This window comes from Eurytemora carolleeae, unplaced genomic scaffold (genome assembly GCF_000591075.1).
Source record: "Eurytemora carolleeae unplaced genomic scaffold, Eaff_2.0 scaffold789, whole genome shotgun sequence".
Lineage (NCBI taxonomy): Eukaryota > Metazoa > Arthropoda > Copepoda > Calanoida > Temoridae > Eurytemora > Eurytemora carolleeae.
Window position 1 is genome coordinate 1 of NW_019396727.1, and position 17,885 is coordinate 17,885.

Sequence of the window (17,885 nt, forward strand, 5' to 3'; positions counted from 1 at the left end):
ATAATATTAGTAACTCCCAATTATAGTTTAGTACCCCGTTCCCGTATGAGCGCAAGTTTTCATTTTCGTGCCGCGTTCAATTCATCTTTTTACACAGGCAATACAAAATCTTTAATGCAATAAAATAGTCTTATTTTAGAAATAGAAAGTTAAAAAACAAAAAAATTTAAAAAATTATAACATTTACAATTAACCATTAGATACTACCGTTTAATTTTATATTCGAAATTTATTTTGATCCACAACATACTGAAAAAAACATCAAATAGTGTGTATAGAAAGGGACCGTCCCTTTGCGCTCAAATTCTGAACGAAAAATCGGCTTTTTCTCCGGCCACAGATGTCTTTAAAAAGTAAGACTATTACCAATGAATAGCTGATAGGCTGTTTAGTTTACCCTGAAATTACCCAAATAAGTGAACGGTCCCTTTAATTTCTTTACATTGCCTGTACTCTACCGTTTTATTGTCTCTATTGCCAGTACAGTCCGATACTTTACCTTTTTTAGAAAAATGGTATTTTAATACATTTTATATGCAGAAAAATAAGACAGCAAAAAAAGATAACCTATTGCTAATATGATTAGGTATCAATTCACAATCCACATCTTTGCATCTTTTGTGAACACTCTTTTCATTTTAACTTTAATTTCACTGCTTTAGGCATCTTTATACGAGTACAGCGTAACCGAAGATGCCGTGAGTAGTGTTGTTCAGAGTTCGAAGACGACTGATGAATATTACAGGTTTGATAGACTTAAGACAGTGAAAACCAGAAAATTCCAGAATAACGCAATTGTGCAGTGTAAACATTCGCATTGCACTTATAAGTGATCCTATAACTTATTAGTAAAACTGTGTGCTTCCTTACAATATAATATACTCTTCAGTATTGCTTTGATGTCATTTTACTATTGCATACAGTGATAACCAGAAAATTATGGAATAGGAAGACGGCATTGTAGCAATACTTAAGTGTATTTGATGGTGTTACAAACCAAATAGTTTTACCAGACACTTATGAAATTATTTTTCTGTGAAATAGGTCTGTTTACAATTGCTGTGTTTCATGGTTGTTGAATATTTTAAAGTTAAAACTTGATATTCAAAGTCGTCTTACTATTCCAGAGATTTCTGGTTATCACTGTAGTTTTCAGGTTCTCACTGTCCAATCCAATGTTCTTGAAATGTTCTTAAAATATTTCACAGTATCCAGAGAAACTGATTTTAAATTGATTTTAATTAAAAACTCATTTCCATAAAAAATCGACAAAAAACTTTTTCAACAATTTTTTATACAAATCTGAAACATTTACAAAAGAATTTAATTAAATTATTAAATACTTTCGTTCCTCAGGAAATTGCGAACAAAATTACTAACAAATTTGGTTCTAGCTAGTTGTGCTACAAAAAAAATGTAAAAAATCTGTTTTTATTCTTTTTATTCTTTTTGATATTAATTTAGGCAAAATGGATAATAATAATAATAATAATAATGATTTATTAGTCTGATGGTAGCTCTGATACTGTGGTTGGTGAGACTGCCGAGGATAGGATTGCCAGCCTCCACGAGGTTGCATCAGATCTAGGTTGGTTTTAATCAGGGTCAAGGTTGTATAATAAGGTTGCTTACTCTCGATGCGCTTTAATGTACGGGAAATGTCGTCTTCTGAGCATAGATAGATAGAATGCGCATAAGACGTCACTCTTGCCTCTATAATCAGTGAAATTTTGAGATAGGTTATTCATCCCTAATAGTGTGCATTTACAGGCCCAAGTACTTATCTATATATATATAAAGGAATTGAGTTTTTGCCACAAAATTTGATTTTCTAATCCCTATATTTTTGTAACCCATTGTCGTCTCCACATATGTTTCAATCTATGAAATCTATTAGATCAAATAATCTGAGTCTGAAATATCAAAGGTTTGCTCCATCAGGTTGTAAAGGTATAGAGATTAGAAAATTTTGGTGTTTGGCAAAGATTCAATTCCTTTGGTTTGGTTTTCATGTTTCCAATAAACTTGAAAACGAATGAACCTATAGAGCCCCCATTTTTTGTGACAACTAAAATGACGTGTGGAAAGGTTTATGAACAGTTAAAAGTGAAAAGAAACTTTAAAAAATATGATTTTAGAAATCTATTAAAATTAACAGACAAATCAAAAAAATAATGATTCAAAATTATGAAGAAAAATAGTCTCTTTTGAAAAGCAACGCTGGATAAAATAGTTGATTTTCTGGTGAACTCTGTATGCTCGATCATTACCATCCAATCCCTTGACCAATTTGCCGCACATTTTGATCAAGGAACCTCTAATATATTTCTATCTCGGTTTAAAAATTCTAAGAGTAGTATTTTCCCACTTTTAAAGAGAAAGTTAAGTATCCAGTCAACCCTGGGTTTCCAAGTTATATAACCCTATTATGGTTTGTCTCTATATCCTTATAATCCTATAAGAGGATTTAGCTGCGGGATATAGACAACTGCAAAACCCCACAAACACACACAAATAGGAAATACAAAACATTCAAAATAAGAACATAGAAATCTTTGCCTGGAGTTTAACCCACTCAGCTTAAAATATTTTACCAATTACTACAGAACATTTTGTGCAGTTCTACCAAGTTCCCCAATAAAAATTTGACGCCAATCGGTTTCGAGGTCCCACAGTTGTGATCGGAGATCCAAACAGAGATTCTGCTTTATGTATATAAATATTATTTTATCATCCTGTTACAAATATTGAAATATCATTTAACATTTGAAAATTTTCCTAAACTGCAGCCATTTTTTCTTCGTAAATATATTATTAAAAAAGATTTTTTCTGTTTGTATTGGTTGATTTCAAGCACTTTATTAAACAAAAACTGTTTAAACAATATTTTAAATTTCAATCGACCATAAACCTTATTTGGGATTTAGATCAGGGTTTCCAGCGAACGATCGTATTTCGAAAACTTTTTCGCAAAATTTCGCATTTTTAAGCAAAAATGAATGAAGCGAAAATGCGAAAACGATGCAAAATTTCTCAAAAAATGTATTCGCGAAAATTTTGCATCTCGTATAATATTTTCGCGAAAACCAAGGGTGTTGAATATGTAACAATTAATTGAGCAAAAGCACTTATGGAATTCTCTGCTCCGAGAGATTAATATGAGAAGTTTTATTATACCATATTTGATGAAGAGAGTTTGATTTCTCTGCCTTTCTGAGTTTCTGTCCTTCCACCTACGTTCACCCAAATCCAGCTAGCCATGCTCCAGCCAGCCAGATTAATTATTTTACAGGGTGAATTTTGCATTTTTTTAAAATTCCGTATTTTTTCGCAAAATTTTCGCAAAATATTTTTGCTGGAAACACTAGTTGCAAGATCGATTCAGCCGTTTTAACTTTTATTGGGTAGAAAAACAGACGTACAGAGTACAGACAGACAAATCAAAAGTATTTTGAAGTTAGCATCATTGCAGATTTTTGCACTCACTCTTACTAATACAGATATACCTAAGATCAGATTTTTGCAACCTTCAAAAAAAAATCTATTTCAATTTTTATTTAGAAAATCATGATGCGAATACCTCGTCTCCTCTGCTGAGCCGCAGTGCTTCAATAAGGTCAGAGATCCGATCTAATGGAATTGAGTCACCTGCTGTTAGTCGAAGTGGCTCTATCAAGTCCACTGCACCAAGTCGAAGTGGCTCTATCAAGTCCACTGCACTAAGTCGAAATGCCTCCATTAAGTCCACTGCACTAAGTCGCAGTGCCTCTATTAAGTCCGAAGCTCCAGCAAAAGACCATGAAGAAACTACTCTAAGCCGAAACGCTTCCATCAAATCAACTACTTCTAGTAAAAGAGCTTCTATCAAAGCGGCTTTGCTTAGTCACAGCGCCTCTATTAAGTCGGAAGCTCAAGATGAAGTAATCAATGGAGATGCAGGTTCCGTACACGAGGAAAAAGTTCTAAGTCGCAGTGCTTCTATCAAATCAACTGCCTCCAGTCGAAGGTCTTCTATTAAGAGCACAACCAACGGGGGTTCAACAGAAGCAGAATTTGAGGAACGCGTAAAGAAAAATATAAGGTATAAACTATTAGATCTAGCTAATGTATGAAACAATATATTTTTTGTGGGACATCTAGGGACCCCAGGGAAGGTTTATGAAAAATCAAAATTTCAAATATTTGTCTCCATCAAAATTCGATCGTCATTAAATTTTTAAAAATTTTGAAAATCCGCGAAATTTTTTGTGAAAATCCGCGAATTATTTTTGTTTTGTTTTACGATGTACACAAAGAGAACATGTTCACAACTAATTTAGAAGATGGGCGCGAAGCGCCCTCTAAGGCTAGAAAGAAGGGCGCGAAGCGCCTTGAATTTCTAGTATAGATAAACTATTAGATCTAGCTAATGTATAAACAATATTTACATATTTTTGTGTTTAGCAAGTTCAAGAATGAGAAATCGATGACCAACGTTGAGGTTCTGAAAAATCTAGGTAAAGATACCTTTTATAGTTTTTACAAATTTTTTCAAAAAATTTATTTTAATTCAAGAAAAAGAGGAGGGGGAGGACCAGCCCAGTGTTAAGAAGCTCTTGGCTTGGGCGAAAGGTAAGAGAACGTATCTGAATACTAACTAACTAAAATGTTCTAATCCTTATATCTTTGTAATCTGATGCCACAAACCTTGTTAGTTTTGCTAGTTCAAATAGTCATTTGGGATAACACCATCAGGCTGTAGGCTGCAACTAGGGTTTCCGATCGGAATTCCGTTGACCGGAATTGCGCGCAACTATTCTTGAATTGCGCGGAGTTTACAGGGCTCTAAATTGCGCAAATTAAATTCCAATTGCGTTGGAAACCGTAGCTGCAACATAAAGGAAATAGAAAATCAGAGTTTTAGGAGAGTAATTAGTTTTTTAAAAACCTGCTATGTCTCCACATAAAAAAAAAAACAATAATTTGTGGTTAAAAATAAAATCCTGTAATTACTACTCTACTTTTATTACGATTTAGGTTCATACAACATACATATACATCATAAAAAGAGCAAAAGTCAATATATAAAAATCTGATTAACGTTACTTGCAACGTAATTTCAAGTGAAAGAGCTTCGTGTCTAATTCACAAAGGTACCTATGATATCGTCTTTCTTAAAATGTGTTAATTTCTGTTCATCTCCTTTTTTGTCTTTTGCTGCATAAATTTGCAATCAAAGTTAAACAAGAAATTTAAAAAAAATGTTTTCTAAAAAATCTAACTCTAAGTGAAGGAGCACTTGAATTTACATCGACAGCATCGTTGATATACAAAATGTATTTTTATATAATATAAATATATTTGAATATAATATAAATATATTTATATATAATATAGATATATTTCTTTATTAATAAACTAAATGATATCGCCACCATTTGCAACCCAGTCATTAAAGCTACCCCGGTACAGCCTAAATAATAGATTAAACAATTAAAAGTTAAAAAGTTCAAATTTTATTTTCAACATTTTAGAGAGAATTTTAAATTAATTTGGAATTGCAACCATTTTTGATCTTTAATTGACCGCGGTCTATTTTTAGTCAAGCTTTGTGAGTTTGTCCCTTTTCAAAGAAGGACAAGAGGTCTTTCAAAAGTATAATTAAGATACAAAAAGATAGACCACAAGTTAGAAAGCTAGTTTGCAACGGTTAAAGACGATCTTTTCCATCATATGATTATTAGAGCATGGGTTTTGAACCTATAAATTATTAGAAACTATATTTCAATATTTTTTATTTGACTTCTTTAAGCTCATTTTCCTGTTGATAATTCTGGTTTTTATGTCTATAGGCTAATAACAATATTTTGATTTTAATTGCATGGTATTGGGTCACGACATTTTTTGCAATACATTCATTTTTATATTGGCATGAATCTATTATTCATGGATTTTTGTTGCAAATTCATTACACTTTCAATATTTTCAATTTAACAAAAACTTTCAAAAATTATGTATTCCAGTGAAGTTTTTTTTGAATAAAAATAAATCGCAGAATATTTATATATTTATATTTATTCTCAAGTAAACCTCCACGCGGCATAATCAAAAGCTTCTTCTGTTCGAGTATGAATTAAAACTTGAAGTTTTTATTTTTTTAAATTGATAACTTTGATTTCTATGAAAAATTGCGCATTTCTTGCAATCAAATTTAACACTTTACTAGTCATAAAAACAACGTTATCTTCCATATTTTCGATCAAATTAGATACAGGTTTCTAGAGTACTATTAGATACAGGTTTCTAGAGTACTGTTAGATACAGGTTTCTAGAGTACTATTAGATACAGGTTTCTAGAGTACTGTTGTAAATCTTTGCATGAAGGGTTACTTGAAATTAGGCTTACAGTCCCTTTAAACAAATGCATAAAATTGAGTCTTCAGAAAATAAAATAATATTTTTGATAAATAGTTACCTTAGATATTCATAACCAAGAGCTTCCATTCTTTCCTTTGCAACCAATATTCTTTTTCCAGATCTAAATATAGTTAATTCCATATTTATTAATGTAAAGTGTATTTTTAAGACAGTGAACAGTCCCTTGAATATATTTTCTAATAAGTGGATAGTTCTTAATTGTATTTTCTAATAAGTGGATAGTCCTTAATTGTATTTTCTAATAAGTGGAAAGTCCATAATTGTATTTTCTAATAAGTAAGCAGAAAACAATTTCTTTAAATATATTTTCAAAAAAAAGAACAATCAAAATAGAAAGAATATTTGAAATAAGGGAACAGTCCGTTTTTAAGAGTATTTTCAGAGTATTTTCAAAAAGTAAACACTCCCTTAAAGTGTATTTTTTAGCTGAATAAAAATATGAAAAGATGTATTTTTAAAGAGGATAACGGTCCCTTTATAAATTAGATTCTAAATATTTACCTGCAGGTGAGGACAATATTTCTATCCAGGGGTTCAGGAACAGTGAAATTATACTTTTCTAAAATAATAACATTTATTTAACGTTTGAAATATAAGAAAATATATAAGATGTTTAAAATGTAACAAAATATATATTTAAGATGTTTAAAATATAGCAAAATANAACATTAAACACTGCCCTTTGCCCTAAGCTGTTATCTATGATCAGTAACTGCAAAAGATTACTTTAAAATAATACTGTATAAATAATTATTAAAAAGAAATAAAACATTAGCGCCAGACTTCAAATTTATAATTCATATATCTTTGCAACCAAATTATGTTAACCTTTAATATTTAAAACTTTTATTATTTATTCTAGCGAATTAGGCGTTTTCCCAGATGCATTTTCCTAAGTGGCAATTTTCCAAATGTTAGGTTAGGCTTTCTGAGGCGCCGCAGGCTACAATGGGGGTGGGCTGAGCGCTGCAACTAGATCGGTCTAGGGGTGGCCGAGCGCTACGGATAGAACAGACTGGGGATCGAACACTGCGGCTAGGACAAACTTGGGAAGTTGCCGCTTGGGAAAATGCACCACTGGGAAGTTGACCCTCGAGAAAAATCCGTTGGGAAAGTATCGAACATCGTTTTAAATATCAATTTTATACGAATGAAACAATTAGAGCTTGAGGTGAGTAATCACTTCCTTTAAGTACCTACCTTCAAATTGTTGAGGGCTCAGCTCAAAAGCTTGAGGGATCTCATGAAGGGGAAGGTTAACGCTGCCTGCAAAAAATATAATTTATAAAGGGACTGTATAAAGCGTAATTTCAAGTGACCTTTAATACTAAGATTTCAACGCCAGATTTATTACCGTACTCTTAAAACCTTTGCAAATTAATTTGGAAAATTTTGTTGCTTTTCTGGGTTTAACAGTTTTTATTTTTGATAATTATTTCTCTTTTTTCCTGCAGAAGAAATTATATTTTGAAGCTAAACCACAATTAGAAATAATTAAAATTAAAATTAAAAACATTGATGTCTAATTCATACTTTATCAGAAAAAGCTCACAGGCAGCCGTAGTACTTTGAATTTCCGAGCCGGGTCAACCTTTTTGGTCTCAGTTTGTACTGTACCTAGCTATATTGACAGTACTAGCCGGTGCAACAAGGTTGACGCGGTCAGACTTTATGCTTCATATAGGTTGAATTTACGTTTACTGAAGGGGCAGATTTACGTGAGCTTTTAAGAGAACCGTTGTGAATCGGGCATTGCCAACTTTGTATGGAGGGTTACTTGAAATTTCCTTTACGGTTCCTTTCAAGTGATCATCTATTTATATATTTAAATAGTAAATTCCATTCAACAATGGTAACATTTTAAATGTAATCTAATCAATAATGTGACAGATATTGTTGTGTTTCTAGTTTTAAAAGTGTTGAATTCTGAAAATGTTCTTTATTGTTTCTCCTGCCTTAATACGCATGTCACTTATATGAGAGAAACCTCATCTGAAAAAAATCAATTTTCAAACAAAAATGTTCACCTGGAATTTGTCCTGGATCCACTAGCTCAGATCTATTCCTCACATCAATCAGTAGAATTCTAAAATAATAAAATATAAAAAAATTGCCAAATACATAATTTGACTTTATATAAATAAAACGAGCACAAATAGTAAACTTGAAACTCTGGCTTATTTCAAGTACCGGAGTGGGTACAAAACGCCCAATAACGAAACGCCCAATGCGACAAAACGCCCAATACAAAACGTCCAATGTCACAAAAAGTCCACATTTTATGTGAAAAAAAGTCAAAAATGTTCGATTTGTTTTTCAAGGAAATTCATAACTTTTCTGTTAAAGTTCCTCAAAGTCAGTTTTCTGGAGTCTCACGCTGCGGCTAGCTGTGGTCAAATTCATTTCATTTAAACTTTCATTTCAAAGAGAATACTTGACGCCGTTCAAGTTACATCTTTAAGAGTTATATAACACACTTTTTATCTCCAAAAATTCTGAATTTTTTTCCCCCGACTTTTAGGATCTTTCATATTTTCGGAATTTGAGCGTTTTTTATTTTGAGCCTTTTGTTGCATTGGACGTTTTGTAACATTGGGCGTTTTTTAATTGAGCGTTTAGTAATTGGGCGTTTTGCAATTGGGCGTTTTGTTGCATTGGGCGTTTTGTTGCATTGGGCGTTTTTTTGATAAGGCGTTTTGTTTTTGACCGTTTTGATATTGGGCGTTTTGTTTTTGGGCGTTTTGTTATTTAGCGTTTTGATCCTTACTCCGAAGTACCGGCCCGACTGTTAGACAACCAGCGCCCATAACCGAGTATCGTAATGGAACTTAGTATCGGAAACCCGGTTTCATGAATGGGGTACGTCATTTATGTAGATAACAATATTTTTGTTTAGAAATACTAATTTTCTTTAAAATTCTCTTTTTGTTTTCTGATTTCTTAAATCAAAATCTACACAAATGCATAGACCCCAAAAAGGAAACTTGGGAGTTTCGTTCAACGATACTCTTAAATTTCCGGCTGAGGGGAATTTACCAAGTCTAACCTCCCCCAAAGTATTTTTCATTACCTTTCCAACTCCAGCGATTTTTTAAGTCCCTCAAAGCTTAAATCTTCCGGATACGATATTTCAATCTTCTAAACGTTTTATTATCATATTTGATCAGATAGAATAATATAAATATTCAATACATATAAATAAATAATAAGTACAAGCGTAATTTAAAGTAAAGCTTAATAATTGAACACATAAACAATTCAGAAAAACACACATTAACATTTAAAGGTATTGTTATTTCATTTATGTTAAACTGCAGAGTTTTGAATTATTTTTTTATCTATTATTTTTTAAAGGTTTTTAATTTTTTACACTTTTTAATTAAAAGTTTAAACAGAATTTGATGGTAGTTTTAAAAATAATTTGATTCATTTGTATCATAATTTTTCTTAAGTTTAAAATAAACTATTTGTTATGATAACATTCCTGGGGATATGAACTGTTCACATACTCTTCTAGGTCATCAAAACATGGAACTAAACATAAACAAAACATCAAAACATGGAACCAAACATAAACAAAACATCAAAACATGGAACCAAACATAAACAAAACATCAAAAACATGGAACTAAACATAAACAAAACATCAAAACATGAAACAAAACATCAAAACATGAAACAAAACATAAACAAAACATCAAAACATGTAACTAAACATAAACAAAACATCAAAACATGGAACTAAACATAAAGCAACACATCAAAATATGGAACAAAACATCAAAACATGGAACTAAACATAAACAAAACATCAAAACATGGAACAAAACATAAACAAAATATCAAAACATGAAACAAAACATAAACAAAACATCAAAACATTGAACAAACATAAACAAAACATCAAAACATGAAACAAAACATAAACAAAACATCAAAACATGGAACCAAACATAAACAAAACATCAAAACATGAAACCAAACATAAACAAAACTTCAAAACATGGAACTAAACATAAACAAAACATGAAAACATGGAACTAAACATAAACAAAACATCAAAACATGGAACTAAACATAAACAAAACATCAAAACATGGAACTAAACATAAACAAACATTAAAACATGAAACAAAACATGAACACACATTAAAACATGGAACTAAACATAAACAAAACATTAAAACATGGAACTAAACATAAACAAAACATTAAAACATGGAACTAAACATTAATAAAACATTAAAAAATGGAACCAGACATAAACAAAACATCAAAACATGGAACTAAACATAAACAAAACATTAAAACATGGAACTAAACATGAACAAACATTAAAACATGGATCTAAACAAAAAGCAAAACATCAAAACATGGAACTAAACATTAACAAATATTAAAACATAGAACTAAACATAAACAAACATTAAAACATGAAACAAAACATGGACAAACATCAAAACATGGAACTAAACATAAACAAAACATCAAAACATGTCCTTGTCCGGAAAAAGGTTTAAAGGGTACCCTTGTAAACCGGACATGCCTCTATAAATGGAAGGCCACTTGAAATTACGCTTACAGTCCCTTTAAGAGTTCCAAAACTAGTTTCTTGGTTTGGTTTAACTTACCTAGATTACAGGATTCCTCCGTACTAGCATCATCAACCAGAAGAACTGCTGCAGTCAGATCTTCTTCTTTTACTTTGCTCTAGAAAAAAATGATTAAATTACCAGAAACTTTTAGTTTGAATTAAATATTGCTTTTTTTACAGTAGGAAAGGGGGCCGGGGAAATACAAAAGATGTGTATATTGTATTAGTTTTACTAGAAGGACATGTACTGTCCCATTTGACCGTCTGTTTATCCAGTATGTTCATTGTACAGCTAACCCTGGCTCAAAGAGTAAGGAATAGAAGGGAGATACAACTGACGCGGCTCGCCATACCATATGATTTACCATGTTTTGCAGACGGTACTCCATTTGTATAAGAGATATTTGACTGATGTACAATTACCGCGTATACAATAACCTATTCTGAATATATTTCTTATACAAATGGAGTACTCGTCTACAGCGCATGTTTAATCATGTGGTAGGGCGAACCGCGTCAGTTATATCTCCCTTCTATTTCGTACTCCCTGCCCTGGCTGCTTAAAATAACGGTACAGCAGTACTTCAAATGGTTTTCAGTTTCATTAATCTAGCAGCTATGTTGGACTTGGGGGCCTAGCACCGCGACTAGAAAAGACCGTGGGCCGAGCGCGGCGGGCAGGCCAGATTTGGGAAGTTGCTGCTAAGGCAATTGCACATTTGGGAAGTTGCCACTAGGGCAAATACCCTTGGGAAGTTGCCGCTTGGGAAAATGCCTTTGGGCATGTACCTAACATAGCGAAATAGTATTATGCAAGATAATAGATATTATTTTTATTTCTAAAATTTTTGTAAAGTTTAATGTGTCTGTTAAATATTACTATGTACACGCGAAATGCCAAAACAACATCGGAGTGAAATAAGATCTAAAAATCTTACTATGGGACATTATTGAATCATTTTCAAACACTCATGAAAGGGACTGTAAGCGTAATTTCAAGTGACCCTTCATGCAAAAGGGCAAAGCTTGATTCCGAATGCTACCCTCATGAATTAGATATCAATGTTACACTTGACTTGAACATTTCCATTGCAGGACATGTGAGACTATCAGAATTAAACACATTTCAATCTAAAAAAACGACAATATCTTCTACATTTTTGATCAGCTAAAGGGTTTAAATGGTACCATTGTGAATTAGACATTGGTAACTTTGGATAGAGGGTCACTTGAAACTATGCTTACAGTCCCTTTAAATTATGTTTTCTGACCTGTATATTATCAACATATTCCTGGTCAACAGTTAGAATGGTTTTTGTTTCTGGAGACCCATATACTTCACGGGTTAAAGGGGACCTAAATATACTTCACGTTTTAAAGAGGACCTAAATATACTTCACGTGTTAAAGGGGACCTAAATATTCTTCACGTGTTAAAGGGGACCTAAATATACTTCACGTGTTAAAGGGGACCTAAATATACTTTAAGTGTTAAAGGGGACCTAAATATACTTCACTGGTTAAAGGGGACCTAAAGAGGATCATTAAAATTATCAAAAATACAAAACTATAGAATTCAACTAAAAAAATTCTTTTTTCTAAAGAACGAAGGCTTAAACCATCAGGTGGCAAAGTTAAAGGATCTAAAAAAAAGTTTCGACAAATCGGTTCTTTTATCTTTGAACAATTCATTTATTTAAAGAGTGTTTTATTTCTTGTCATTATTCAGTCCTATTTTTTAGGTAATTTTTTGCTCATTATTGTACGATTACTCCATAAAAACCACAAGCTTTTTTAACAAAAACGTTATTACAGAAATTAACCCTTGATAAAAAAAACTATGGTTGGCTCCCTGATACCTTGCATCCAAGATAACCTCCACATTTGCTGCTACAGTAAGGCCCACCAGGCCAAGAACTGAAAACCAATTCATTTTATCTTTAAAAAAATTGATATTTTTATTTTTAGACAGTTTCGTCATTGACATTATTTAAAATGGGTTCATTTTTACGTGAACATTTTCCTCAAGGACTTTTTTTGCGAAATTGCATTTTTCTTGATGATAAATGAGGATGAAAAAAGATAAAACATTTTATAATGGTTTAGGTAAGGGAAGCTTTGTAATATTGATATATTTGATAATACATTTAAAACAATATTTTCGTGTCCGGTCTTAAATCCAATTGTAAACTGAAACCAAAATCAGCTTAGATCTTTATTTAAAGCCTGCCAAACAGGGATAAACCCTACAATATAAGTATTTCCAAACCTAAAAAAAATATTTAACCAAAAAAATCTAACATTTGCCTACTTGTCTACACAAAGAAAGGTTTTTTGTTTTTCATTTGGGCAGACACCCCTGACCACTCTTGTTTTACTGCCTGAATGTTACATGCTTGCAATGTAGCTCCTCGAGTAAAATTTTCCAACCGTGACAATATATCCATCTTTTTATATATATATATATATACTATCCAGGCAATATCGATAAAATCTTTATACTTGGGTGGTTATTCAACATCCACGTAAAAACAAAAGGAGACTGTTCACCATTTAAAGAGACTGTTCACATTTAAAGAGACTGTTCACCATTTAAAGAGACTGTTCACCATTTAAAAAGACTGATCACCATTTAAAGAGACTGTTCACCATTTAAAGAGACTGTTCACCATTTAAAGAGACTGTTCACCATTTAAAGAGACTGTTCACCATTCAAAGAGACTGTTCACATTTAAAGAGACTGTTCACAATTAAAGAGACTGTTCACCATTTAAAGAGACTATACCGCGTAATTTCAGGTGACTTTCCATCCAAACGATGGCATGCCTGATTCACAACGGTACTCTTGAATAATGATCAATGCTGGGAATTATATTGCCGTTTTGAAAGTTTGTAATTCTGATTTTTCCCCAAAAAGATTCTAGTGCATTAGACGACAACGTAGAATATGTTCACTCTTAGTACAGCTGTATTCTTACGTCACAAGTGACAACTCAGTATTGTGTCCGACAAAATTATTAATAATAGTGATAATTTTAAATAAAGTGCTTTCTTACAGAAAATAAGTGCAATTTTATGTGTTCTTTATTTAATCTTGGAAAACATGTCAACTAATGTGAGAAAACTTCGTTTTCTTGTAAAAAAAAAACCTGTCAAATCTTTCGTTGGGATGTTTAGAAAGATGAAAATTTCCCTGTATGATAATTGAAGGACTGAAACTGGGATATCTAATTAGTTTTCAACAGGGATATCTAATTCCTGCTTGATCAGACAAGCTTGTAAGGGAACCATTGTTAATTTTTGTGTGGAAGGGTTGATTCCGTTTACAGTCCCTTTCAGTTTAATTTTCATCGAAATTCCAAGAATTTGACAATATATCTTGAATACAAAATCTGGTTTTTTTTTACAAAAATCAACCGAACAAGAAATGCTTTGTTATTATTTATAAATGTATGCCACCTCCCCTCCTCCTTACAGCTTACAAATGTTGAGATTTTAATGACAAACTCTCAAACTATTAAAAACTCGATCTGAAGATTTTGCTGGGTGGGTCCTTTGAAAGAACTATAAATCTAATTAAAATATTATTGTCTCCTCTTTCTAGATTTGTAATGCCATGTTGCTTTAAAGGGACTTCACACGTAATTTCTAGGAACACCTCATTTTTAGAGAGGCGAATCCGATACACAAAATGTCAAGCTAAAATTTATCACTTGTTCATCTAATAAAATGATTACCGGATTTATGCTACAGGAAGGGAGGACATTTCTGGAAAATCGACGATATCATCATCATTGTTACTCAGAGATAATTGTAAGACACTGTTCATCAATCACGTCTAAAGCCATGCTACCATTTTACCTCCTTTCTGATAACCAAATAGAATAGATAAATATAGAGCGGAATTATTAAGTAAAAAAAACGTGTAAAACCGCCATTTTGTTGTACTGTTTCCATGCTGCAGGTGTACTTCACACATTTGTGCTATTAAACCTTTCGGGCCTTGAAACATCTTTTTATAGAAAAAAAAATTGCAACGGATATGTCCGGGGATCATACTGTATTATTGTGAAATACATTGTCCTGCATGTAATTTGTGAATATTTACATGAATTGTACACTTTGAACTCAATATTAGGCTCAAAGGAACTGAACAAATACATACCGAGGGATAGTCTTATTTCCCAGTTCTATTTTAATCTCTGCTCTGTGCTTATAACACTAGAAGTCTCCACACATTTTTTGCTGTGTAACTTAAACCATGAGATAATCTTTCAACAGGTTTTTGAAAGATATTTTAAAATATCCTGAATTCCTTCCTACATATTTCAAAGATTTTACGATTATAAATATTTCTAACTAATTGTGTTATTTGTACTATTTGAACTTTAAGATGTGTACCTCAATTTGCTTACTCTCAACTGTACTGCTTTGTAAAAAATATATATATTTGATTGTTAACTATCAGGTTTCTACATTTTACAATACATAAGTTAATTGTAAAATTTACATCAAAAGACCCAGCGTGCTCTCACAAAGTAACCCTTACTACTTTAGTTTAGACTTATCCCTAACTAATGCTTCTTAACTAAATCTGACTCCAATTGACCGCAAAAAAATGATTAATCTGATCGATGAAAAGCCCTGATCGACTCTCTATGGGCACTATGCTACTAACAGACAAACATTGACCCTTATTGACTTAACTTTGGTCCTAATTGTATCTTTTTGACCAAGAATAGACAAAGAATGATAGTAATCGACCTTAAATAATCTTATAATTGACCAATTGATTGACCCTTATTAGCCCTGACTGATCCAAATGGACCCTAAATGAACAAAATTGATCCTTTAAGACCCTTATTGACAGTAATTAAACTAATTGACCCAATTGTTCCTAATTTATCCTAATTGTTCCCTAATTGATCCTATAATTGACCCTAATTGACACTAATTAACACTAATTGACCCTGATTGACCCTAATTTACCCTAATTGATTTTGATTGACCCTAATTGACACAAATTGAATAAAATTTACCCTAATTGTCCCTAATTCACCCTAATTGATTCCTAATTGACCCTAATTGACCATAATTGACCCTAATTGATCCAAACTGATCTGAATTGATCCAAATTGACCCTATAATTGACCCCATAATTGACCCTAATTTACCCTAATTGACCCTGATTGACCCTAATTGACCCTGATTTAATCTAATTGAGCCCTTATTGACCCTAATTGATCGAAATTGTCTCTAATTGACTATTTGATCCAAATTGAATAAAATTGACCCTAATTGACCCAAATTGACCCTAATTTATCATAATTGATCCCTAATTGACCCAAATAACCCCAATTGACCCTAACTGATCCTAATTGACCCTAATTGACCTATATTTAGGAACCCGTAAAGCTAAGACTGAGACGATGGTTGTAAGGCAGAAAAAGCATGAAGACAAAATTAGACAAGCCGTTGATATAGGTAATTTGTTAAAATATACTGATTTACAAAACAAAAAAAAGTGTCATCTTATTTATCATTATTTTGTTTCAATTATAAATTAATTGTTTTCGGTATTAGAAGAAATTACCCTTGACAAATGGCTCTACACAGAAGAGCAGTTATCAAAATTAAAGCAATCCTCCTTTTATAGAGCGTTTTATCAGATTCAAAATATATCCTGCTGAAAAATAGATTTTGTTCATCTGTGAAAATAACTCGCGAATTTATGGATGACATGTACGTAGTAAGTCTCAAATGTGGTAGATACAGTTTCATCTTTTTTTATTAGTTTCAAGGACATAAAATAAAACAGTTTATATAAGAATAAAAGCAAGAACACAAATCTACCATAATGTCACTACTAACTGTATAATGAACTAGAATTGATCACCATTATGTCGCCACTGGCACTCGCGACCGACTTAAATACATCTGTACTGAATGTACGTAATTGTTTATAAATAAAGTTATCAGGGGCGTATGCAGAAGTTTTCCAGGGCCAAGGGGGCTAAAACTATATATCTTTTCAGAGAGGAGGGGGCTTAGTCCCTGTTGAGGGCATCATACCCTACCCTCTCATACCCACTTAATGTATAACACGATACTACGTTACCACTCCTGACATCTATAGAAATGCCAATTTCTTATTCATGTTACCATTGGTACAACCAAGGAGATATTGAATAGAAGGAGGGGGCGATAGGGTTTCCGTACACTTTGCTGTGACGTTTTTGGACTGGTGAAGAACTAGTTTTTGCGTAACAACAATAATAAAGATGGTAAACAATAACCCAAATGATAAACAGACATCTGGCATCTCTGGTGTATTTATAAGGGGGGGGGGGGTAACCTTGAATTTGATTAAAATGTCGCTGTAATAAGGTCCTTTTCGTATAAAACTAAAATCCTTAAATTTTTCAATCTTTTTTAACAAGATAATACTACTTTCACAGTTTACAAACTCATGTTTGTTTACATTAGATCGGCTGCCTTTATTATTGTTGTTACGCAAAAACTAGTTCTTCAGCAGTCCAAAAACGTCACAGCAAAGTGTAAGAAAACCCTATCGTCCCCTCCTTCTATTCAATATCTCCTTGGGTACAACTAAAGGTCGTATATCTATCTACACTGCTCTGGTACAGGTTAACCATAGTGTGACTATGGTGGTAAGTATGGTAGAACATCAAAGAAATTGGCCATTAAAGGGAAAATAAAAACCGTATTCGGATTAAAAACATAGAATTTTCGGACATCTTAAATTATTGCAGGAGGAGTTAACTTGGTTCTAGCGGAGAAGGAAACTGTTCTTCAAGGTAGTATTCTGTTTCATTTTATATACAGGGTTACCCACAAAGAATGAGACTGTATAG

General features: G+C 32.3%; 2 protein-coding genes across 3 annotated transcripts; one reads left to right on the top strand and one right to left on the bottom strand.

Annotated features, from left to right (window-relative positions):
• Positions 1-662: 662 nt before the first annotated feature.
• LOC111707856 (uncharacterized) lies at positions 663-17,875 on the top strand (the record flags this gene model as incomplete). Its single annotated transcript, XM_023481037.1, has 7 exons — positions 663-764; positions 1,507-1,588; positions 3,562-4,081; positions 4,444-4,496; positions 4,555-4,611; positions 16,414-16,494; positions 17,784-17,875. Coding segments are annotated over 7 exons (987 nt in total), but the record flags the coding sequence as incomplete, so codon positions are not given.
• Positions 4,986-12,970, bottom strand: LOC111707866 (thiosulfate sulfurtransferase/rhodanese-like domain-containing protein 3). Of its 2 annotated transcripts, XR_002766543.1 has the most exons (11): positions 12,870-12,970; positions 12,283-12,367; positions 11,049-11,127; positions 9,902-9,951; positions 9,488-9,555; positions 8,445-8,503; positions 7,618-7,683; positions 6,919-6,976; positions 6,455-6,517; positions 5,289-5,452; positions 4,986-5,084 (listed from the first exon to the last, which is right to left on the bottom strand). XR_002766543.1 is itself a non-coding variant. In XM_023481049.1 (10 exons), the coding sequence occupies exons 1-10, from the start codon at positions 12,941-12,943 to the stop codon at positions 5,398-5,400; spliced, it is 657 nt and encodes a 218-aa protein (XP_023336817.1). In that variant the 5' UTR covers positions 12,944-12,970; the 3' UTR covers positions 4,986-5,397. The 2 variants fall into 2 exon arrangements, 1 of the variants encoding a protein (XP_023336817.1); XM_023481049.1 differs by having other exon boundaries at positions 4,986-5,452.
• Positions 17,876-17,885: the final 10 nt, after the last annotated feature.